The following is a 25559-nucleotide window of genomic DNA, read 5'->3' on the forward strand; positions in this document are numbered from 1 at the left end:
AGAAAAAGACTGCAACTACAAAAGTTGGAGTAATAGCTAAGAAAACAAGTATCAGTAGAAAATGTTATTTAATAAGCTAGTCCACATGAACTAAATCCAGCTGAAAACCTCTGAAAGGGCATGTTAGAAAATAACTGTGAGAATGTTAAGTAAACAGCTCCCTTACTGGTTTTGCTATTACCAGCTAAAACCTTTTTCCCCTTTCCACATTAGAGGAGAGTCCTAAAACCACATTTTGCATATTTTATTAGTTCAGACTTTTTCTAACACGGTTCCCAGGGCAGACCAAGTCTAATAAACTTAGAAAAATGAACCTAACATTGTTCTGAAATAACAGTATTAAAATCTGGTGGAGTGTGAACTACCAGGACTATCAATGTCTGCTCTTATTCCCAGATCTTTAATGGAAATCTAAACACTTTCAGTCCCAGAGAGTCACAATTTCTTGAACCTGAACTAGCATAAGATTTAGTAATCAGTATTACCCGTTTCATGCTAGTCTCTGACTAGTTTCATTACAGGGAAGAATTGCACTTTTGGAGAAAGAAAAACATTTTTGTGACTGCTTAAAAAAAAATGTAGTTGAAAGTTTCTTGAAAGGTCAGAAAGCTGGGAGCTACCCTGCTAGAAACAGATTAGCAGGCAGAGAGTAGGCAAGGTGGTCAGAGGTGTATGGGAAGCATAATCCATCATATTGATAGCACCACTATGTATATGGTGCAATTATATCTTATCTTCCCAGCCCTGCAACCAAAATAAACCACAGAAGTGTTAGAGTCCAGTTCTGTTGTCTTTAAGTACACACCCCTTCGGGTGGTGACCTAGGATACACCACACATCTTTTATTTCATGTAAGACAAAAAAAAATTAAAACAAATATAATCAGGTATTTTTCCTTTTAGGACTCTCACCGAGACTCTTTGATGTGTTTTCCATAATCTTTTTTTCTTTTCAGTGATCACACTCAGGGGTTTCTCTGAGATTACAACGCTCCAGTTTTTATGTAACCTCTTCCATGCAGGCGCATTCCCAAGCTCCCAACACGGCAACTGTTGTAACAGTACACAGCAACACTACACCAAAGAATACCTTGTCCAAATGAAACCAAAAGGGAAATTTAGATGAGTACATTCTGCTTAGGTTGGAATTTTGGCTCAGACACAAGAGTTAACACTCCTCGCCTTGCAAAAAGGAGCTCTGCTGGAGATACTGAAAATGAAAGTATCTTTAACTCAAATTTGTGACAAATCTAATCGCTTATATAGCATGTTTGTACACTCTGGGAAATTTTACCTATATACACGTTCATGAAGGGGAAATCCCTGGTCCTACTGGAGTTAACAAGGGGTTTGCCATTTACTGAATAGACTCAAGATTCCACTGGTATGATTTAGGCCTATAGTATAAAACTAATTAAATCTCTAATTTCTATCTGGCTGCCTGCCAGTTTCTTTGTTTTGGGAGCAATTATTTACATTTACATTTTATCTTGCTTCTCCTTAGTAATATCCCCATTTATGCAGAGAATCCTTAAACAGATTACCACATCCTTTTTAATGTTACCTAAGAGGTGTAATAGTGCACTATAGTTCTAAACTTCTTCAGATGCACTATTAATAAAATGCTTAAACTTTAAATAGGCACTATGCAAAACCTGCCTAACTGGAACACCTATAAGATGCTATGTAAACAGCTGCCCTACATTTATGCTGCCAGTAGATTCATGAGGTTCTAGAGTTAATTTCCATTTAATCAACTAAAATTTACTGACAGCATCAGTATTTATTTCTGCTCTTCTCAGCTATGCTCCATCGAGTCACGCTGCATGGGGGAAGCAGGAGCTAAAACAAGACCTGGAAACATCTTCACATGGGAAGGTGCCATGCTAAGAAACCGTATATTGAGCCCAACAGTGAGCATATAAACAACATTAGAGGGAGTGTGCACACATGTACTCTCCATACAGGGGAGGAGAGGGCGGTAAAAGTCAAAGCCATTACAAGACAAATACAAATTAAGGACATTGTTTTTAATCTCCAGGATACTGAAACGTTTTTGAGAACTCCCAATGTTCGGGGGAGGAGGGAGGGAGAGAAAGGGAGGAGGGGCAGCAAGCTCTACTGAAATGTTTCTTATGGTTTGTATTCTCTTTAGGGGGAGGAGGGAGAGAGGAAAAAAAAAAGCCATCCTACTAAAAGCAATGGAGGGTTTTGAAGCCAACAGAAAAGCACTTGCTTTACAAAAACTTTCAAAAAAGATAGCTTGTCCTTTGCTAATATTTCCCATTATGCCTCAGAAAGCATACCCTGGATATGCACTTCTCCAGACAGCTTTGCAAATGAAATGCTGTTTGATTCAAAAACTGCTGTGTATTTTTACCAGAGTGGCCATTGTCCCTTGCTTACAGATCTGTGAAAAACAAAGGAGGAGTCAGAGCCACACAGAAGATACAAGCATAACTATTAAATTCAGGGAATTTTCTACATTCCCCTTCCTTGCCCTGAAACCTTAACCCTTTAGTGAACGTTGCCATATATATTTCCTTTCTTTGGCTGCCTGATGGGCCACCTGGAAAGCAGCAGCCTTTTATGAAGAAAACTCATATGCTCATTGAGAATTTCCTTAAAGCGAACCCTTGCCTTCCACTATCGTTTCCCAGAAAGGAATTTTGTTCCATCACCACCCGTATCAACTCCGCGCGCAGCGCCGTGTTTACAGTACGTGCAGTGGCTCAGATCAGCTGGGCTGTTGCAATCCTGTTGCAATCCTGTGCAGAAAACAGACTGTTAACCCTGGCACGCTGCTCCCACGCCCTCCCCTTTTCACAGGCTTTACATTAACTCAGTGACACCCTGCTAGGCACAAGGTTTATTTACACAACACAAAGTCTTGAGACTAGCCTTTGTTTGACTGCAACGCTGACAAGCTTAGGAAGCATTACTGACTATAGTAAAGGTGTATTAAGAATTAACTGAGGACCACATATGAATGAAATGTTTTGAAATCCGCTTGATTGAGGTTCCAGCTGCAGCATACTCTCTTTTAGCCAAAAGCCGTTGGGACAAATAAATGAACCTCCTGACTGTAATGGGGACCACTGAATTCCACAAGGACTTCAACTTGGGATGTGCTGGTGACACCCTGAAGAGAAGCAGATCTCTCCTTCCCCAGCCATTCATTTTTTTTCTTCCACTGGGGTATATCTGAATGGGATATATTTCCCAATCCAGTTCACCTCATGGTTGTGTCAGCACAAGGGAGGGGACAGTGTGGGAGCAGGAAGAGGGCAGGACTGCCTCTTTCGTCAGCAGCACTGGCCGAAAGTACTTGAGGAACTACATTGCGCCGACTTACATCTGGGAGGCAGGGGGGAAGCCACACACCACACGCTCCTTGGGTTTCTTAAAAGTTACTGCACACATAGCATTTAAAAATAAATGTATATGAGAAAATATGCAAGAAAGCTTATGTGCAGATTTACTGGGTGGAGGTGGCCAAGGGGGCCTCACCTCCCCACAACTAGCCATACCCAATCATATGAGGAAGGAACGGCTGGTGTACACATCCTCTTCCCCATGGGACATCTAATGCAGAAGAGTTCCTGTTTCACAGGACATTTTGGTCGACAAGTATTGGATGAGCATTAGGACTTTTTCCTACCTTCCAAAAAGCTATCTGTGATTCTGGAGAAGAGTCAATCCCTGTGCCTCAGCTTCCCCTTCAGTGAAAGGGGCATATACTACTTCCTACAATACAGTATTTTTGACATTAAGAACTGCGAATCATTGTCTCTTGCAGCAGAGATGCTAAATGTAAAGAAAAAAAACCTCGGAATAGAGCTGACCCATAACAGGAAGATATCTAGTCAAAATCTCAGGGAGTGATCAGAGAGTGAAAAATGGCGTAAATCTAAGTGCCAGTATATACTCTGCACGGTCCTGGATCAGTTCCAAAACACGTTACAAGGCTGATGAACCAATAAAAATGTCAATGGTTGATATCCTAAAAGCAAATGGGGCCAATAACAAATATTTTTTACTAATAAGAACTTAAATAATCTGGTATCCTCTTCTAGATGAGATTCCATTCCTTTTCTGTATCTTTTTCTTAAGACTATTTTTTGATTAATAAAATAAGTTCATAGCATTGGTATATCATCTTTTTCCATAGATCTTCCTACTTTGCTAGGACCTCAGTCTCATTATGCCCATTTTACAGGCAGGGAAACCAAGGCACAGAGAAGCAAAAGTGACTTAAGGTCATTAAGCAGGAAGGCAAAAGAAAAAAAAAACAGAGTTCTATCTGTTCCCTCTTCCCCCCCCCAAAAAAAAAAAAAAAAAGTGTAGCGAAAGTAAGATTAGTTCTTATTAAACTCATGAGGTGACATTGAAGAGGTAAACAACTTTTTTCCTTTACATTTAAGATAGCCAGGAGAATTTACAAAAAATACATAAACCCCACCCCACCATCACTACAGGGTTACATAGATACTTTCCAGATCAATAAACATGAAACAAACCACTGTTTTTATTAATATTTATATAATCATCTAGGACTGAAATTGGCTATCATTGAATTGACCTCAGATCTTTGACATAAATGCCTACTTGAAGCACCTGGCTGCAAGCATCCACACCCAAAATATTTTTGTCTGGACTTGCAGACTTGCCAGCCACATGCCTTTTCCTACACTGACTGTCAGAAACGCAATAGCTGGAAAGCATCAGCACAATACGTGCTTATATAGAACAAGGCTACGTTGTACCATTAGCTCTTACAACACACGTGCTTAACTTCTCACATGACTTACCTGAGTCCACAGACCATTCTTAGCTGAACAGAAGCCTCAGAAAGTATGTTCAATATTACAGCAGGTACCCAGTCTTCTAAATACTGCAAAGTCATTTTTGAAATGTCTATTTGTGCTCCCTTAAAAAAAGTTGAATTTCAATGAGCAGGCATCCCAAACCTTAGGTCTTTGCTTATTGTCTGTTTATCCTAGATCTTTTTCTTGATCTCACCAACTCGTTCCTAATAAAAAGGCATAACATTTGAATATGTTTTGCACATTCTCAACAGGCTGTGTAAATAGTCCTGTGAACTGACCAATGTGTCTACCAAACGCACCGCCTGTTGTTTGTGGAGTACTTCCCCTAGCACACATGTGAACTGTGCTCCCCGAACCTATGGTGCAAAACAAGATCTCAGGGAGGGATCAATACTGGTTTTGGATAGTTTTCCTTCTCCATCTTCCTTGTAGGAGGAGAGAACATGCAGACACTGCAGTGTATGCAACTCCCTACAATTATTTCTGGAAGAAAGGAAGCAACAGCAATTTTGAAAGTTTCAGCTAGCTTGCTCTTGTCCTGTGCAAACTCTATGGGGCCACTGTGGATGAGAACAGGACATCCCCATCCTGTATGGGGACAGGGATGGCTCGTGCAGTGAGGAGCAGCTATGCAGTTGTGCCAGTATGTCAGCTGTGATCAAGGTTGTTTATTATTAACCACCTGGGAGTGAGGAAAAGTAGCAGTTTAGCAGCATCTTGTACAAACCTGAAGTCTCTAGCTGTGCTTGTGTTTTTAGGTACCATCTTACTTAGGCCTGCCCTTTTCTCCCTACAATGCCTTCCTTAGTTATTTGGCAACCCTTACTGCTCCCACACCATGACTCCAACACAGATGACTGTCATCCAGAGTGAATATTTCCATTTGAATTACATGAGCAGGCACTCTAAACTTCCCCACAGGCTCTGCCACTATAATCCCTGGGAAGGAGCAATCTGCAGGACCTACTTTCACTGCTCGATGCTTTCAGTTTATTGCTACTACTGGCAAAACCAAAATTATTCGAATTCAGACAGGTGCCCTTACATCTGTCAGCCACCAGCCACTAGTGATATCCAGTAACAGAAACTCATCGTCCTCACCTAAGCCTGAACCCATAACATAGCTAAGGAAAGCTTGATTTCTCATCAGAAACACCTAAACTCTGTGGTGCTTTACACCAGCATTTTTGGTCTCATGCAGACTTGTTTCCTTTGCTTCTCTTGTCACAGGCATTGCTTTATTCCAGGTTGCCAGGAACCTACTGTTCCAACAGCTGCTAAGACCGAGTGAGGTATAAACTTTGACAGGATGCCAGATTGTTTATTAATTGAAAATCCAAGCATTTTGCATCGATTCTAAGACCATAATCAAAACAGTTATTTTATCAAGGGCCCTCAATAGTTAAACAGCTTCCGAGACTTACAGTCACAAATAGCAATCATAAAATCAATGTATTTTGTTGCAACTGTGTACTTTAATGTGTGTTTATGGGCACATCAGACTGTCAGAAAGCTAACTTGAGCTCCCTGCAGAGAAACTGCCTCTCAGTAATATCTGGGATCTTTGTCCTCAAACTCAGTATCTTTTCATCGGAGGTGCTCAGCTGCCTCCCCAGCTCTCGGGGTTTATATTTTTCTGTTTGTATGCTATCTTTTTTTCATGCTGCCAGCTCACAAGGCTGAGCACAGCCGTCTGCTCCGCATATGCCACAGCCCCTCCAGTGCCTCCTTTAGAGCTCACCTTCAAACCCACTTCATTCTCTGGGCTCCCACTGTGGATCAACTGCTATTCTGCCAGCCTCGGTTGTGTGTAGAGGATTTTTCCAATTGGAATCTCCACAGGACAGGAACTTTGCCCAACTCTGTAGTTCTCAAAGCACTGGGTATGCTATGGTATAAAACAAAACAGAGACACATTAACAGTGTGACATTTAGATTTGTAACAGGCTAAAAAGTATGAGGAGCGAGGCCCCAGGGTCCCTTTCAGACTCATCTTTAAGCAATATGGTTAACTTCTATTCAATCAATCTTCTGATCAGAAATGTGCAATATACACAATTCTCTCAATACCAAAAAATATAGTTCACTAATCATTAAAAAAAAAAAAAAAAGAAAGAAAGATTTCTCAGCACTAGCAGTGACCATTTAAGTCTTCTATAAAGCTAGCTGGGAATAGGAAAAAATGACAGTGAGTAATCTAGTAAAATAACTATTGGAAAAACATAAGATCATTTTATCCATTTGCGAGGCAATCATATAAAATCTTTCATTCTGGTTTTCAATTGTGCAGACAGTATTCTTAAAAAAGGAAGAGAGATATTTTTAGTGGTTCCTTCCTTACTTCTGCACTCTTTCTCTGTTTACAGTTAATGTTGCTGTCCTGCCCCAGAGGTAACCGAGCAAGTCTTGCAAAGTCTCCTAACTCCGCCTCACCTCCACCATTCACAATCTTGTCTCTCTAACCTACTCATTTTCCTCCATTCCACAAACAAGTAGTTTCAAAGAAATTCAGAGATTAATTAAAATGATTGGTGGGATGAGTAGGTGAGGGGGACAAGCTAAAGGGCTTGACAAGAAGATGAAAAGGACTAAATGCATATAGCTTGGTTATGCGATGACTAATTGAGGGTGGAGGAGATGGACATGATATTCATTTACAAGTGCCAGTAGTTCTAAGGAGCCTTTTTCATGCACAGACTGAAGACTAGCTCAGGACTACTGTTCAGTCTTGTTTTGCAGATCTGGTTTTAATGTCCTTCACCTCCAGTTTAGGGCCCCTCTCTCCCTCTGGCCTATACATTCCTACCCCTCCCCTTGTATCCTCATTTTTTTTTAATATTATACATATACACACACACACCAGCTCAGCTTTTAGTCAGAGCCAGCCCTTGGATCTCTACCTGGCTAAATGAGTCCTAGAGGGAGTAAAACGCAAGGCCACGGAGACATGAAGCTGGTAGCAGAGGATCTTTTAGCAGTGATGTAGACTTAGATGGATGAACAGACTATGAAAATGTATGCTGAGGAAGTGGGGAGGACTTGGGAGCTGCAGCACTAGATGTCCTGCAAATTATTTTTCTTCCACTCACCCCAAGGAAACTCTGCTATTTTTGCACTCTCACTCTCAACTTCATTTAGTATGTTCCAATATAAGATATAAAAGAAATACGCTTGCTCCTTCCCACTCTAAACTCCTGCATCTCTCAGTTCGGGGAACCTGTTATATAACAATTCCCCAAACAAGTAAAAAGCAGCATTGAGAAGATCCATTGATTCCCAGTCTCACTCACTTCATGCAGTAGTGAAACAGGAGAGCATGTCTGAAAGCATGGAGTGGGGGGGGGGGGGGGACAAGGGAGGGGAAGAGTTGTGTAAGTAATAAACATTGTGCAAATATCTCCAGTGAGGGGAAAAGACAGATATTATAATACATTTAAGTGTTTTTATTAAAAAAAGCACTGCATGAGAACAATTTTTTTTTTCTTTCTGTTAGCACTGCTTGCTTTATGAAGAGTAGAAACTACCATTTTTTGTTTTTTAACAAGTGGTCAAGAAAAAAAGCCAAAAGCATTCATGTTATGATACTGAAACAAATAATCCATTTATTCCTGAACACCAAATATAACTTACATGGATGTGGTATGTATGAGAAATTTTAATTTGCCCCTGAAAAGCCATTTAATTATTCAGATTATCTGATTGCCTCAGTCAGTCTTGTACTGATTGATTAGACAACTTTATAAATCAAAGTCTACACTGCTGCTGGTCAAAGCATCTGCCTCTCACATCAGAGATATATACCTAATTCCCAGTCCCTACCCACAGGTTAGTTTATTGATACATGTAAGTGGCTATGGTTTATAAATGGGTCAGTAAGTGTTCTTCCATTTTACTGAAGGTATATTTACTTAAGGACACCAGGAAAGGAGGAAAAAGTCCTAAAGTAATAGCTGTTTAATAAATCAGGAGCCTAGTCGCCAAAATTCCCAGCTCCTTGGCTGATGGCCACGAAGGATCACTGCCTCTATATTCACAGGGCCTACTTTTGTTTTGCGATCTGTGGCACTCAGCAAAGCTCAAATGGTAAACTTGGCACTTAGCTGAAATCTAAGCGGAGATTTCGGCCTTCAGCTAAGCACCTGGTGACCAGTCATTCCCGCATTAGACTCCAAGAGATAGAAAACCCCCTTGGAACAAGCAGCAACGTCAGTTCGTCTTTGATTCCAGAGTCTTCCTGCTATGTACAGCCTTTACGACCAGCTTGACTGTCTGCTGCCAACCTGGACCGAACAACCCCCGAGTGAGCAGCAATTAGCCTAATGAGTGGACTGATGGGTGTCCCCCATAGCTACAGGCCTCAGCAGCAACATGTCCCTAGCAAACTGGAATGTCTAGTCCTGAAACTCCACCTTTGTAAAAGGAAGTAAAAAACTAAAATGGGTGGGGGAAAGGAAAAAAATTACTTAAGTGAGTACATCCATCCCAGTCCAACTGAAGCTAATGAAAAGCTTGCATTGCTATCGTTAGGGCTGAACTGGACTAACCATAAGGGAACAGTTTTTCAGACTAAGTTTTTGTGTAATATAGAGCAGTTAAACTACATCAGCCATGTTCCTGATTTTCTCTAAGTCTCTTTTGTCCTAGAAAGCAAAGTCCAGACTACAAAAACAAACTGAGACAGCTCTCTGATAAATTAAATATATCAACAACACAATGGAATGAACTTAATTAGCATTATTTGTCTATACAGAAAACTGAGCAGAGGAAACCCATGCAAATCATTTGCTATGTAACAGAAACAACAACAAAAAACTTTTCAGGTTAATTTAAAAGTCATTCATATTCCATAATAAAAACCTCCACAAAACAAGCTATTTAAAATTCCTGTCTTACCTTTCTCCAGAATTTCTTCCTTGCACAGACAAGCCCTTTATAAACAGCCAAACTGTACACCTACACAACACAGGGGCATCTTTTACGGTGTATCTTGGGGAGGGAGGGGAAGCTTTAAGGCAGCAAGAATGTAAGGACAGCCATATCAGGTCCAACTACTCTGATGGTAGCCAGCAGCGGGTACCTAAAGCAGCACATAAAAATCACAGCAAGCACACAGCAGTTTTGCCTCAGGATGCTCTCACAAACACCAGTCATCTGCAGCTTCGGGGTTTCCAGAACCAGAGATGTGTTATATTCAAGAGTCCTTAGGGATTTTTCTTCTCTGAATTCATCTAATCACTTTTAAACCCATGAAACCTTTAGTGTGACAGGGAGCTCCAGTGCTTAACTGTGCATTTTGTGAAGAAATTTTGCTCATTTGTTCCAAATCTGCCACATGCCACTTTCATTTGACGCCCTTGGCTCCTGTGAAAGAACAGTCAGCAACTGGCCTCCATTTATCTTATGCATAAAGATTAAAAAGGAGCTAAATAACTGATATTCTTATGCATACACAGTAATCCATGCTGTTTTGCAAGACAGCACGCAGCTGAAACTACAGTGGCAGCTGAGCAGTTTTGAGTAACCTGCAACATAGATGCAGGTTGCCTACGTGAAGGCAGCAGGTATACCAACAGCACGGAGGAGGCCACTAATTCCTGAGCAAACTTTGTATTTCATGTTATGCATTATTAACAGAAATGTGCTAAGAACTGCAACTGTTATTTGTATAATGGCAATTAGCTTACAAAGTAACACCCGTGCTGGCCATGTGGTCAAATGTATATACTGACTGAAATCTGCCGGGAACACTGGGGGGGGGGGGGGGGGGACTGAAGAAAAATAAAGAGCAGTAACACAAGAACAGTGAAGTTAAACGTTCACTTTTATTTCACAGCTCCTTTTGTTTGTTTGTTTGTTTCCTTCTTGTCCCCTATACTGTAACTCGTAATTATGTCATTATGTCTAGAAAAAAATAGGACCAAGAATTTGAAAGCGTATTTTCAAACCTAGACATAAGTTTGTTGCCTTTACGTATCATAAAAAGCGATTCAATACCGCAGACCATGTTGCGCGGTAGTGCAAAGGGCTGGACCGCTCTACAACGGAAAACTTCGGTGTTGGAAGCGTACGGAACCGCCGCACCAGTTGCGTCGCGATACAGCGCGCTTCTTCAGTCCCTGTCCATCCCTAAATAGCCGCTGCGCTTTATCCCGGCGGCGGCTGCACGTCAGCTTTTACGCACCGGCGCTTCCCGAAGAGAGCGGGGCGCGCGGCAGCGCGAGGAGGAGGAGGAGGAGGAAGGTCAGGAGGACGAGCCCAGGCAGCGGGGCGCACCCTGTTCTTGGGGATGCGCTCAGCTAACACGCGCAGCCTGTCGCAGACCGGTTGCGATAGGTACCGGCCATCTGTTGCTCCGCGCAGCGCGTCAGCACGCTCCAGCCTCCTCGGCTAAGGCCCTCCAGCTCCAGGGGTCTCCCCGCTCCTAACCAACCTGTACTTCCACGGCAGAATTAGGACACTCTAAAATTAGCTCGCTGCCGCCCCCTCTCCTTGGGGGGGGGGGGGGGGGGTTAGAGAAGCCCACTTGGCACCACGTTTCTTTTCGCTCCCCTCTTTTTCGGGGGGTGGGGGGCTCTGGTTTCCCGGCACGTCCTGAGCCCGGGGCCGGCGCCACCGAAGGAAGCGGAGCCAGTCGCGCCCTTACTTGCGCGCGGCCGAGCGCCGGCGGCGGACACAGCGGAGCGGAGCGGGGCCGGCCCGGCCCGGCGGACGCGGCTCCACCTCCCCCGCCCCTTGCTGCCGCCGGGCGCTCCGCGGCCGCAGGGGCCCCTCCGGGAGGCCCGGAGCCAGCAGCAGCCGCCGGGGCCCGGCCCGGCCCGTAAGCGAGGCCGCGGGGGCGGCGGCGCGGTCCCGGGCGCCCCTCCGCGCGGGCGGGGCGGGGCGCGGCGAGGCGCGGGGCCGCGGCGAGCGCCGTGGGCGGGGGCCGCCCCGCGGCGGTTTGTGCCCTCGGCGGCCCCGCGCGCCGCCCCCGGCCCTGCCTGGAAGGCGCACGGGCGAGGGGCGGGCGGGCAGCAGGGGAAATCACGTGAGGCTCGTGCCCTCCCCCCCCAACATACACACACGCGCGCGCTCCCGCCGAGCGCCTCCTTAAGGGCCGTACCATCGGGGGGGGGGGCGCGACGGCGGCCAGGTTTCCCCCGCACACACCAGCGGCCCGCCCTCACCACGCCACCGACACAGAACAAAATAAATACAAAAAACAGGAGGAAAGGAAAACACCCGGGGGTTTAACGGCGGCGGCTGTAGCGCGGCGGGTAGGGGGGACTCGTGCCCGACCCCCCCCGCCACGGGCGGCGGTTGGTACCTGTCCGTTAAGGAGGCGCCCCCGCCCCGCCCGCCGCCGTCCAACCCGGCGCGAGCTCTGGGAGCGGGTAACCAGATATTCAAAACAATACGTCAGCCCACAATGCCCCGAGCCGCCGCCAGCATTACCTCATCCCACAAGGCCCCGCGCCGGCGCTGAGAAGCTTCTAGGGGCGGGGTGGCTATGGAGACGGGCTGGTACGCGCCAGGCCGGGCCAGCGGCCCGCCTCCCCCGGGAGATGCGGCGGCAGCCAATGGGGAGCCCGCGGGGTGACATCATGGGCTATTTTTAGCGGGTTCCCGGTCGCTGATAAGTGAAGGCTCCACGCCGGGACAGGGCTCAGAGCGCGCGGGGCGGGCGGCAGCGCAGCGCGGAGCCGGGCACGGCCGGCGGCGGCGGCTCCGCCGAGGCGAGCGAGCGAGCGGCGAGGGAGCTCCCGCGGCCGGGGAAGTACTTGTGGCAACTCGTGGCGGCGGCGCGTCCCGTCCCGGCGGCGGCGGGCGGCGAGGCGCCCCGCGGCACTGTCCCGGCCCTCCCCAGCCCCGCGGGGCCAGGCGGGCCCCCCCTGCGCGGCGGCGGCGGCAGCCGGCCCGCGCCCCGGCGAGAAGCGGCGGCGAGCCGGGCCGCGCCGGGCCGGGCCGCGGAGCCCGAGGCAGCTGCGCTAACGCCGACTTCCTCTGAGCGGGACGCGAGCGGCGGCCGAGCAGCTTCTCCCCACCGACCGCAACTTGGGTACAACTCCGCGGACTGTGTTCTATGACTGCAAAGATGGAACCTACTTTCTACGAGGATGCCCTAAACGCCACCTTCGTGCCGCCGGAAAGCGGCGGCTATGGATATAATAACCCTAAAGTGCTGAAGCAGAACATGACTCTGAACCTGTCCGATCCTTCCAGCAACCTCAAGCCTCACCTGAGGAACAAGAACGCAGATATCCTCACCTCCCCCGATGTCGGGCTCCTCAAACTGGCGTCGCCAGAACTGGAAAGGCTCATCATCCAGTCCAGCAACGGGTTAATCACCACCACTCCGACCCCGACGCAGTTCCTCTGCCCCAAAAACGTTACCGACGAGCAAGAGGGCTTTGCCGAAGGCTTTGTGAGAGCTCTAGCCGAACTGCACAACCAGAACACCTTGCCCAGCGTTACCTCTGCTGCTCAACCTGTTAGCAGTGGCATGGCACCTGTGTCTTCTATGGCTGGCAATAATAGTTACAATACTAATTTGCACAGCGAGCCTCCGGTGTACGCCAATCTCAGCAACTTCAACCCCAACGCGCTTAACTCTGCACCTAACTACAACGCAAACAGCATGGGCTACGCACCTCAACATCACATAAACCCCCAGATGCCAGTGCAGCATCCCAGGCTTCAGGCTTTGAAAGAAGAACCTCAGACTGTACCTGAAATGCCAGGGGAAACACCTCCCCTGTCCCCTATTGACATGGAGTCACAGGAGAGAATCAAAGCTGAGAGAAAACGTATGAGAAACAGAATTGCAGCATCCAAATGCCGGAAAAGGAAGTTGGAAAGGATTGCCAGGTTGGAAGAAAAAGTGAAAACTTTGAAAGCCCAGAACTCAGAGCTGGCATCCACTGCCAACATGCTCAGAGAACAGGTTGCACAGCTAAAGCAGAAGGTCATGAACCATGTCAACAGCGGGTGCCAGCTAATGCTAACACAACAGTTGCAAACTTTTTGAAGAGGCTAGCTTGAATAAGAACTATGATACCATGGTAGAACTCAGCAGAAAACCAGAAGTGGCAGATGCATAAAGCTAATGGTAAAAGCTGAAAGGTTGAGTCCTGCCTGTGCTCTGCAAAGCGCATGTGTGGAAAGACTGGCAAGCCTTCAGCTTGAGTTAGTAGTGAAGCAGTCAGCACCACTCCAAGAAGTGCTGTTCCTGCTCAGATGAGACATCAGATCTTTGTTTAACATTGACCAAGACCTGCATGGACCTAACATTTGATGATCATTCAGTATTAAAGGTTAAACTGCAATAGAAACTGTAGATTGCTTTCTGTAGTATTCCTTAAGAAAAAAAACAACAAAAAACAAAAGTGGGAGGGAGGTTTGCGGGAGGCTGATCAACAACAACAAAACTATTCTGCCTGCCTTCAAGTAAATGGTGTATGTACATATCTTTTTTATTTTATTTTATGAAAGTTGATTAATGTCAATAAACTACTTCATGACTTTGTAAGTTATTTTTATGTTGTTTATTTGGGCACTGCCCAGTATTGTTTGTAAATAAGAAGCTTTTTTCTTCCTTTTTTTAGCACTCTGAGTTTACTGTTTGTAATAAAGTATAATTTTTTTAATGTTTCTGTTTCTGGAAAAAATCTAGACGGTTCTATTATATTTAAGAAAATAAAATAATTAAAATGCATTTCCCCCTCACACTTTTTTTTGGCAGTACTTGAGTCAGGAAAATACCCTTTATTCTGAACTCAAAATGGTAGGGATTACATCAAAGTTGTTCTAAAACTACAGGCATATCCTGGAGAATGTGTGAGGAGAAGAGGGAGAAAATGTCCTGATCCTTAAAGGAATATAGCTTTTTGAATCTTCATTATGTTGTAGTTTAGAGTCTTAACTTGATTAGACTGCTCACCATAACCTAGTGATTTTAAAGTTAAGCAGGTTGGAGAAGGGTTGATTGCTGCTGCACGAAATTGCCCCATGCTGTAACAGTCTGAACTGTAACTGGCTGCTTTTTATTAAACTAATGCCCTTAACAAATGTAAGGCAAGAAGGCTGGGGGAGGGGGAAGGTTTAAAATATGCTGTAGCTTTTTGAAATTGAAGCATTCAATTTCATTCTTGCCTGTTTCTTTCATAATTCCGTAACCTCTTCCCTATCTTGAATTCCTTTCCCTTTCAGACGTTCCTGCAGGCTCTAAAGTTTTTACCAATAGAAAAACTGACTCTAAGTTTACTTAAGTTTACTTAGGCTAAGTAAACTTATTTGTCTAATGGCAAATGAAAAGAGTTATGGTAACAGCTTTCCTGTCACTTCTCAAAGTTTCATCCTTAATACAATGACAACATCTACCTTAGAAGCATACTACTAAAATTTTCAGTGGGAAACAATTATGCTTCCAAAATTCTCAACACACCACACCCAATTCATTTAATTTAATAGGCATGTATTTGAAGGAAGATCAGATGTTTTCCTGCTTGATATTTAGAGCCAAACAGCTAACAGGAGAAAGATACCATCAAAAGAGAGGCAGAAAATATTAATAATTCATTACTATTAATGAAGTAACCATATTAACCTTTTAGAGTAGGCAGCCTTAATTTTTTCCTTTAATTAAACTATGGATAAGCATAATTTTAATATGAAGTGACAGTCTTGCTTGAGGTCACTTCATAAGATGACCGTGTAGCTGTATATATTTACATTTACTGTTACCAAAATGATACCCTGAGACTTCTAACTAATGTTGGTCAAGAGAGCAGTTCCTTAAAGGAAGCATCAAATATATTTCCTCTGACAGTTTTTGCCCATAGCACATGAATTTATTATATGAAGGGCTATTTTAATATTTAAAACACAATAATAATGCTCCACATAATAATGCGAGTATTAAGATAGTCACTGTTTAGATGCTGCCTGCTGCTGTCAGAGGCGTACAATTGTAAAAACACTAACCAAACAAAGGGTTACTAGGAGGATACTGTAGTTTGCCAAGAGAACATTTTGCTGATGTCAGCAACCCGGAAGGTAAGTTGATTTTGACCATATGTAGGAATAGACAGCAGAGGGATAATACACAGCACTGCTGGGTGTGGTTTTACAGGGATTTAGCAAGTGCCAACTAGCAAAATAAGCAGGGCAAGGAGATTAATTACCTGCAAAGGTACAGGTTTAACTCTCAGTAGTGCTGGGTTATGGAATAGATGTTACTAGCAAGCATTTTGCTTAATCACCTAATTACGTAAAAAATAAATACATTATATAAAATACTATGTTAATTAAATGCAGCTGAGTGACAGTCTGCTCCACCCTATGCTAATATGCATACGCACATTTAGTACTGCAGTTAAGTATTTTCTCTCTCAGGTACAACATTCAGTAGCACAGGAAAAAAAAAAAAAAGTTACTCAGTAACAGCACTGTTAGATAAAGAGGGCATCGTGTGATGGGTTTGCCTGTGTGACAGGAGGCACTTGTCGCAATCTGGTTCAAGACATACTGGTGGCCTTACTGGAAAAATCTACTGTCAACCAAGACTGCAGTTAGTGCCAGCTGCACAGTTTCACTAGGGTGAAATAGCATGACCCCTTTTGTGTATCCCATATCCCACCTGGGGATCAGGCCTAAGACAGCACAAGCAAAGCAAGTTTTTACTACCTCCACCCGTTTTGTAAACAGCTTGGTGGGCTGCGAGTCTGGCTCACTTCAGCACAAACTAAAATTCATCACACTTAGCATATTACTAGATCACTCAGTGATCAATAAGCATGACTAACGAAAGACAAATGCATGCATGCATTTATAGGTGGTGAAATGTAAAGATTAAACACTTAACTGCTGAGATTAAAATTGCCTAATGCATGATATGCCTTATTTCTATAAGGAATAGTCAGTTCTCTTGGAGATTCAGAGAGAAACTTGCTTTTTGTTGCCCCAGCTGTACTCACAAGGGAATATTTTGCAAATAACAGCATTGTGAACATTTATTTTGTTTGGCTGTAAGTGTTGTCAACGGATTCAGGAAGTGAAGTCAGAAAAAGGCAGGGTTTCAAACAGGGCAGGCTACACAGAAATGCCTAGGCAAAGAGCCTTTAATCAGAACAACATGTTTGGGTTTCAGAAATATTAATTAGAATTTGGGTCTGTAGTAAAAACAAACCCCTCACACTTATCTCCTGAATACAAGTGAGCTACAATGGGGGCTTGACCACAATTACTCACCGAATAAAAAAATAAAGCTACAATATTGTCATTACAGAGAGAACAGTAATGGTCTAAAGTATTCTGCAGTGGGGAAAAAAAGTTACAAGCCAGTCATTTTCACACTCAGAACACAGTAACAGTTACTAGGAGTTCTCCATTCTTGAATTACCTACATTTACTTAAGTCTACAAAACACTGACCTCAAAATGTGGCACTGCTAAGTACTGCTGTATGGTGGCACACACCTACTTAACACTGGAGTCTACTGATGAAGAGATGCTTTCACTGTCTTTCCATTTTACAGGAAACCGCCACGAATTACAAACAATATCCCTCTCAACCTATGCAAAAAGTAGCCTGATAGTTTTGTTCCATGCAGAAGCCCAGGGAAGCCATTATAATAATTACTTTCTGAAAAAGTAAACCAGCCTTCCAGCATAGCTCATCTCTGCATATGTATTAATGAATTTATCCCCACAATGCTGCAGGAAGAAATGAATCTACAGAATTGCTCTAGCTTTGTGTAGCACACATGTGCACTGCACAGTGCCATGTGGAGCCTGAACCAGCAGCAAAACTGGAATTTATACAGCGGCATCAGCACAGTCTCTGACTGAGTGACTAAATATCACTGAGACTCTGGGTTCACCAGCTTGGGCAGCACTGCCTTACAGCAGCACACAGCCAAGGACCGGCTCTGGTTGGTACAAGCGTGCGTATCTCTGTAGTGCACCATGCAGTAAGATGCACCATGTCCAGAAGCACAAGACAGAACTGTGTAAAAGAGGCAGGGGTCTAGGACTTACCTTTAATTCCAAGACTAGTGTGCTCTCTGTTCTCTGACTTTTAGTCCCTATTCCCATGGCTTAGGCATAACAATGTGGATTTACCCACACCAAGGAGCTAAAAACAGTCTAGTCAAATTTTGATATACAGAAAAAAATTATAAACAACACAAGCAAACACAATGTATTATATAATAGGTAGATGGACACCAAGGAAATATTAAATAATAATATACCCAAACTCACTATGAAACAGACTATACATTAGTAACATCTAGCATTAGCTCTGTGGGACACGGAGAAGGAAGGCAGTATTAGCCTTCCAAATAAAGGGAAAAAAAAAATCAAAACATAAGTGGATCATTTTTTGAGGAGGTGATTATTCCAGAGGAGAAGTGCTTGCTCTTCAGCATGATATGCACTGGCAGTGTGTGCACCCAAGAACTGAGGGCAATCCTAATTCTACCTGTATACATTACTGTTGACATCAACACTGTAATAAAGTCTCCGAACAAAACTGGTCCTTCTTACAAAGAAAACTGATAGAAAGTAATAACGTAATTTACCATGAAAGCCTCAGACAACTTAAACAGTTTTAGAGAGCTTTAGCACAGCGGGGTCCTGCCTATTATCCTTTTCAGTATGTTTTGCTAAGGAATAATGGAACTACAAAAATCATATTAGATGTTCATCACAGTCACTTCTATCCTTAAATATTCTGAAACACTAGAAACAGATAGATGTGATAAAGCATCTTTTTTAAGTGTTGATTAAACACTGAAAACCGCTAGTTTTCTTCGTTAGAGTATAACAACGAACATTAGGGAAAAAACTAAAAAAAAAAAAGCCAGAAAACTGAATAAAACGAGTTGAAGTCATAAGTAAGATCTGATCTGATTAATCCAAACCTATAAAGGTATCTATAAAACTGTTTATAAACAGAATCAGAGGAAGAATAAATATTTGTTTTCTTTAAACTTGAGGATCATTTTGCATTTTGAGCTTTGTACCCTTCAAGCAATTTTTAGGCTGGTTCCTTAAGTAAAAGGATCAGCAACTTGCTAGAAACACCTCCAAATTGTGAGCTATGTTTCTTCTCCTAAATTTAAGCCAATTAGCTGTCAAACCCAGCAGCGTAACACTAAAGACATAAGAAATCGGAGAGATAATTCCAGCAGATGGAGCTAAAAAGCAAACAGTCACAAACCAGAATGGCACAGACACCCAGGAGCTCTTGGTGTGCTAGTCAGAAAAGTTTCGTTTTCAGATGAAATCAGTCATCATTCAAATGAAAAAAAATAAATAAAACAGCTTCACTAGATTCTTAAAATAATTACTGCAATGAGTAGAAAGATCCTGTATCATTTTATCATAGACTAAGCAGAGCTATTCAAGGGGACACTGTAAGGATTCAAAGCCTGAAGTAGCCATTACTACTTTTTGAATTACTCTCATCTGGGATTCTGAATTAGCGGGGATGACTACAGCTATCATGTCTCTTATGTCTCAGATAAGAAGTCACAAAAACACGCATCATGCGGTAAATGCTATTACTGAAAGAAAAAGAGAACAACCATAAAGCAATTCACATAAGAGGCATATTAAAAAGAGATCACTTAAGAAATTTTGAGTTACCATTTAATGATTACTGGTAGTTTTAAAAGCATAGCCTAATATTACCAAAATTGGAGCCTATTTGTTTCAAGTGATGAGGTTTTTCAAAGTTGGTGACCTCAGTATGACCACAAATCAAAGCACCTTAGCACACACAAAAAAAAGTCGTATCAATTTCTGTCTAAAAGCAGTTTCAGAACATTTAACATAGGTCAAAATCTTAAACTTCTGCACCTACCTTGCCAATTCTGGTTGTTTCATCTTGAGAAGTCAAGCGCAGAATGTTCCTTTTTATAGGATGCCATAACACTTTCAAGACATGCCTGGATTTGTTTACTTTAACTTCTATCACCTAATCAAGGCACCTAGGCTAGGAAACACCACCAGTTCTCTTTACAGTTAAGAGAAAAGCACAGGCATCTTCACGGAGCGATTCAAGTAATCTAAATTACTAACCAGAAGTGCCCAAACCTAACCTGCCTGTTCTTTTAACTTAAGTGCCTTTAGTTAGATAGACTGAAACCAGGCTACAGTGATTACCTGATCAGAAACAGGTGATACTTCCTTTTACTTAAAGAGTTCTGCAAACATCCACCATGTGTTAGTGATAGAGAAATTCCTGTATGCAAAGTTTTTCTCTGCTGCATCATGCACACAAACAACATTATTGTTTATTTACACAAACACTAAAGAATCCCCAAACATTAACTGTTTGAAACTCCTTGTAAGATATCATTAAAAGCAAGACATATCATGAACCCTCCACTGGTGTCTCTGGGTCCCAATTAATAAGATATGACCCCTACTGGGCTAGAATAACCAACAAGAGTTGACCCCAATGCCTGAAGGGGAGAAAAGGCACAAATCCTCAAGGCAAAATGCATCTCCAGATTTCTTGTTTGGTTTTGCTTGCCTATTCTCTCTGCTTCCTGACTGAACCAGATGAAATATTTCTAAACATGTATTTTAAATATTTAGAATATGCAGTATTACATAAAACTATATAAAGCTATACAGTAAGCATAGCTGACTACAAAACTGACAGTACAAGACCTCACAGTTAAACTGCAGCAGGGTTAGTAACCAGTACCAGCCCTTGAAAAGTTACTAACAATCTCTCCTTCTTTAAATGAAGGAAAGCAAGCAGAATTTAGTCCAGATTTTTTTCTTGAAGCAGGAATTTCTGACCAACATCTTTCTAACGGAGCACTGGAGGAAGCAGCACATCTTTATCTACCTTCCTTCTACATCAACTTGTATGGCTGTGACCTGTGAAAAAGCAGGCTGGTCTTCTCCATGCAGATGTGTCTGGACTTTTATCGTATTAGCCTGGTTAGAGACTTTTGAATGTTCTTTCCCATTTCTGCACTCCCCAAACCACCTAAGCTTAGTATAGTCAGGGAAATGCCCCTGACTGAGCTTCACAGTTACCGATAACTTTCACTTCTGTGAAATTTTGCAAAAGTAACAATGAAGTTGACAGATGTGATTCTTCTTTCAATTACTGCTTGATGGTTACAAAAACGTAGTATGATTCCTAAAGATGCTGGGAATAAATACTAGTTCTGGAAATCAGGCCATTGAAAAATACTGGAAAGAAAACAGACTTAAAGATCATATTCTACTTATGTGGGAAAACAGGGATGGCAGAATTTCCAGAGTAGAAATAAAGCAAATAAGCAAGGGCAAAATATTTTCTCTGAAAATACTTTATTCTTCATTAGAAATCTGAATACACCCAAACCACACTTTCATCTTTACGAGAAAGTTACACTGGTCTAGTTCTTTAAAACTGATCATTTTAAACTGGTATAAAAATATGTATGTTCTTATTTCACTGATTTTGATTTAACTTGGGGTCTTGCTGCAATGACCTTGAGTAGCTTTAGCTGTGGTATTTAAGAATCTACCAATAAAGCAGCTTAGTTTATATGCCAGATTGTGGACTGCAGTAGCCAAACAGTTGGCCAACACTGCTACAACTACTGCAGCTGCCAGGCCAGTGCTGACAGCTAGAGCAGCCTCCAAGTCTCAGGAAGCTCAGCTTTGATGAGCGTAAGCTTTTTGTTTGTTTGTTTGTTTTACATCAGTGCCAGCTTAAGCAGCCTCCCTTTCCCCTCCTCCTTTGCCTCTTCTTTTCCACTCCCTCATTTGTGCTGGTATAACTTTCTGGAATATTGCTGGACACTGATAGTTTAGAAATAACCTGGCCAAAAAGCAAAAAAACTTCATTTAATCTGCATCGCTTCCCTTATTTGGTAAATTATATAGCTCCACAAACAGCCGAAATGATGGGGAGCAATAGAGGAGGTGGAACATAAGTGCAGGCAGAAACAGGAGTGCTGTGGCATCTTCAAATTACCAGAGATCAAGTCAAAAGTCTTAAATCCTTTCTTCTCAGTTTAAATTACACTACACAAATGCCTAGGTAGACTTTATGCCAATTTTACTAGCATAATTTGAATTCAGACTTTTGGTTAAACAAGCTCAACTTTCCATACGGACAAACTCTCTAAAAAGTGGTTTGATTTGCACAGCGAACATTTAATTTTATAAAACTATTAAATTGAATGAGAACTGAGTCCTTCGCATACCTGCTAACAAAACTGTTTTGTTAGATGACTAAGTTTATGCATATATGTTTAAGAGGGCAGTGAGGTCACTGTTCAAAGTCTTATAAATGAAATTCTCTGCACATGCTCCTTATGTTGGGTTCCATATCTGTTTTGAATTTACTTGCAAAATATACCAGCACATCCAAAATTAATTTCAAGCTATTTCCTTAGCCCCTTCTATTCACTGTCATCATTCCTATGTGCAGAATTGCTTCTGTGTTTTTACTGGACAGGAAATGCCATACAGGCAATATTAGAAAGGTTTGCTTCTTAACTTTATGTTAATTATTGTTGCTTCCATAGTTATGTGCATGTGGGTTGAACGTAGCATTTGGTTAATGAAATGCTTCTACAGATAGCATCTATAATATTTATTTGCTACTAACAACACCAGTTAGACTTCCAATCAAATGCTAAAGGTGACAGTGACAAGGTGAGGTGACAAAAGAAAAAAAGTACTGAGATCAAGGAAGGAAAAAACTTATGAAGCTACTCTGTGTGTTAGACACAACTGAATTCCCAAACCTGTTGCAAATCAGGAACACCAGCACCTTGGTTTAAGAACAGTACTTTCTGATTTTCTACAGCCTTTTTTACGGTATTCTCTCATGAAATTTACTTCTGTATGTTTCAACAGGTCCACAGTCTGATCTAAGGAGGAAAAGCTAATGTTAGCCCCTTTGGGAGTACAACATGCAGCAAAGCCACGTAAGTACAGATCCATCAATCTGTGAAAAGCATAGTACTGACAATCTCATCCCTTCCTTTCCTCTGTAGGGAGGGTCTAGTATCTATGATGGTAGGACTGATCTAAAAGCATGAAAAAAAAAAAAAAGAAAGAAAGAAAGAAAAAGCTCCTTGCTTTGTACAACTATATAGAAGCAGGAATAATCAAGACCTAACAATTAACATATAAAAATAAATCTGGACTCCTCAGTTTCTAGAGTTCAGCTGACATCACATCAGACAAGATCAGAAGAGTGATGAATTTGAATTCAGATTCCAGCTAGAGGTTTACATGAGGAACTGTTTCATAGTCCCCCACAAAACTTCTCACAACTGCTGCTGGTGGGAAACACTGAAAGAAGGCTCTATGGTGCAGAAGGGAAATATTGACCTGAATTCTCTTCTATCCAAATAGTCTAGGTCTTAGGGTTTTTTTTGTTTGGTTGGGGTTTTTTGTTTTGTTTTGTTTTTTAAAAATCCAAACCAGAGAACTGTATCTTGGCCTAAATCCTCCCTCTGGTTTAAATCTTCATAGTAATACTGATTTCATGAAGATTTATACTCAGATTTAAATCACTCTATGGGTTTATAAAATGTCTAATAGTTCAAAATGAGAACTTTAATCAGTGAAAGTTAAAAACAAACCGAAGCTCTCCATGTAGCCAATAAAAATGTTCACTTTTGACTACAATCAGAAATGTTATTAATGATGAAGCTCCCAAAATATATCAAAGGCTGTTTAAATTCATCAGAAGAATCAAAACAGAATCAGAGTTCTCAAATACCAAGACTCTTTAATATCTTACTATTTCTTTTACTGTTATATATCAGTGTCTGCATAATCTGAAACCCTCACCTATGAATAGTGCTATATTAAACTACATTTTGAACTAAAAGTAGAGTAGCATAAAAGGATCCACAGTATTACAAAAGACTATGATTCTTTATTTGCCTAAAGTATGCTTGCCATGTCCAAGATCACAACTCTCATCCTAATCTTGAATTTAAACATTAATTGACACTTCATGCTTTGGGCTTCCTTCATTAAATCTGAGACCTTAATTTAAGCCAGCTGTTAGACAGTGTGTAACTCAACATGTGTAGGTTTTTCCTACTAAGAAAACTAGGATTTTTTTTGTTAGGAAATTTAACATCTGTTGTGGGATGATTTCTTTTAAATAAGGACAAAGAAACTTCAGCAGCTTCAAAGTTGTTTCACCCATGTAATGTGAAAATGATTGTGTGCTGTAAAGCTGTGTATCTTATACCTTTTCCATGCTACAGTTTAATTTACAAAGTTATTGTGTTGCCTTTCCTAGCATTCAATTTTTGCTGAGCTGTACGCTTTTGTTGAAGCTGATAATTAACAAGTGAATACTAATATATTTGATCCCTCAACCTCATGGTATTAGTCTGTTATTCAAGGTAATAACATACTACTGGCACTGAAGTTCTTGTCCAACAAACTGAATTGAGCACAGTAGTAGTCCCACTGCCTTTCACAGAGTATTCTGATAGAATTTAAGATGCATGTAAATCACCATCCCTGCAATGCCTTGTTATTTTCCTTCACTTTTTACCCGGACAGAATATATATCTAGAAGTATGTCAGAGAATGAATTGTGATCCATTCCACGTGCTATGCAAGCTGATACATTTAACTTCGAATTTTATCTCTTCCAATTGCTTATTATGTTGCTGGACAGTGGTTGCCACCTTTCTCAATGGCTGCAGATGAGGACTGGCGACTACATCTCTACTGCCAAATCCATGAGCCGGCATACTGGTAGCAACAGCCTGTGCCAGTACACTGTGCTGAGGAAAGGCCGAGCTAGATACGCTTATCCAAGCCTACTGCCAGGTCTCCAGCAGTGACAGCAGGCAGAGGGGTGGGAAAGGTGACAGGGTTAACCAGCATAACCTCACCCACCAGGAAAGATCATTTCTCAGAGCTTTTACTGTGCTCCTGTTGACAATTTTTTTTTCACCATATACTTTAATTACTTGCGTTGTATTAAGATTTTAATATAATATTTTGTTATGAGAATTCACCCTATATAGCCAACCTATAAAGAAATTCTACATCCTGTAATTAGAAGCACTTGGTTCCTGGATATCCAATAGAATATTCTAAGCAGTATTTCGTATTCGAGTAAATTTTCTTCTAAATACTATACACTGAAGACTATGGGGGGGAGGTGTCTGCATGTATGTATGCATAAGTATCTATAGAATCCTACTGGCACATTATTAAAATACAGAAAATCTTATTTTTTAACATATAGTTTTTCAATACCATTTTCATGATAAGAAAATGGGCTATAGGCAAAAGCACTGTCATTCAAGATACAACGGCATGTAAAGGGTTAAAATCAGATGAACTATTTAAAAGTAACAGAATGTTTTTCTGTAAATTCCTTCTATGGCATGATCTAGGGGAAGGTCCAACTTAAGTGCTGGATGTTCATACAGGATTTCCTATGACTAATGCTGTCACTATTCAAAACTCTTAATTTAAAATGTGGGTGTTAAATACAAATAGGAAATTTACCATTTAGGATTTCTTATTTGAAAATGAATGAAAATTATTTTGATTTCCAGATTCATCTGCTGTTCATGGAATGATAGCATAAAATAAGGAAATCACTAACTGGCATATGCTGGGATTGCCTGCCAAGCTTTTACACAAGTCTTTTATATCTGGACAGGATTCACAGGAAGCTTGTACAGGAAGCCCTTTTCCTTCCTTATTTTTGAAAATCTTTGCTAGATGGAAATTATGCC

At 42.0% G+C, this 25559-nt stretch overlaps 1 protein-coding gene and 1 long non-coding RNA gene across 6 annotated transcripts in view; one reads left to right on the top strand and one right to left on the bottom strand.

Moving 5' to 3' along the window:
• LOC134143696 (uncharacterized) overlaps positions 1–25559 on the bottom strand; it is a 170504-nt gene that overhangs the window by 131103 nt on the left and 13842 nt on the right. For all 5 annotated transcript variants that reach the window (XR_009959167.1, XR_009959168.1, XR_009959169.1 and 2 more), the window contains exon 2: positions 6570–6716. This is a non-coding gene — a long non-coding RNA (uncharacterized LOC134143696). The remainder of the gene's footprint in view (positions 1–6569; positions 6717–25559) is intronic.
• JUN (Jun proto-oncogene, AP-1 transcription factor subunit) lies at positions 12715–14337 on the top strand. The gene has a single exon (XM_062581796.1). The coding sequence runs from the start codon at positions 12888–12890 to the stop codon at positions 13830–13832; it is 945 nt and encodes a 314-aa protein (XP_062437780.1). The 5' UTR covers positions 12715–12887; the 3' UTR covers positions 13833–14337.

The sequence above is a fragment of the Rhea pennata genome, chromosome 8 (genome assembly GCF_028389875.1).
Source record: "Rhea pennata isolate bPtePen1 chromosome 8, bPtePen1.pri, whole genome shotgun sequence".
Taxonomy (NCBI): Eukaryota; Metazoa; Chordata; class Aves; order Rheiformes; family Rheidae; genus Rhea; species Rhea pennata.

Bases quoted from the DNA above. Each gene is read 5' to 3' on its own strand.
- JUN (XM_062581796.1), top strand. From the start codon at position 12,888: ATGACTGCAAAGATGGAACCTACTTTCTACGAGGATGCCCTAAACGCC.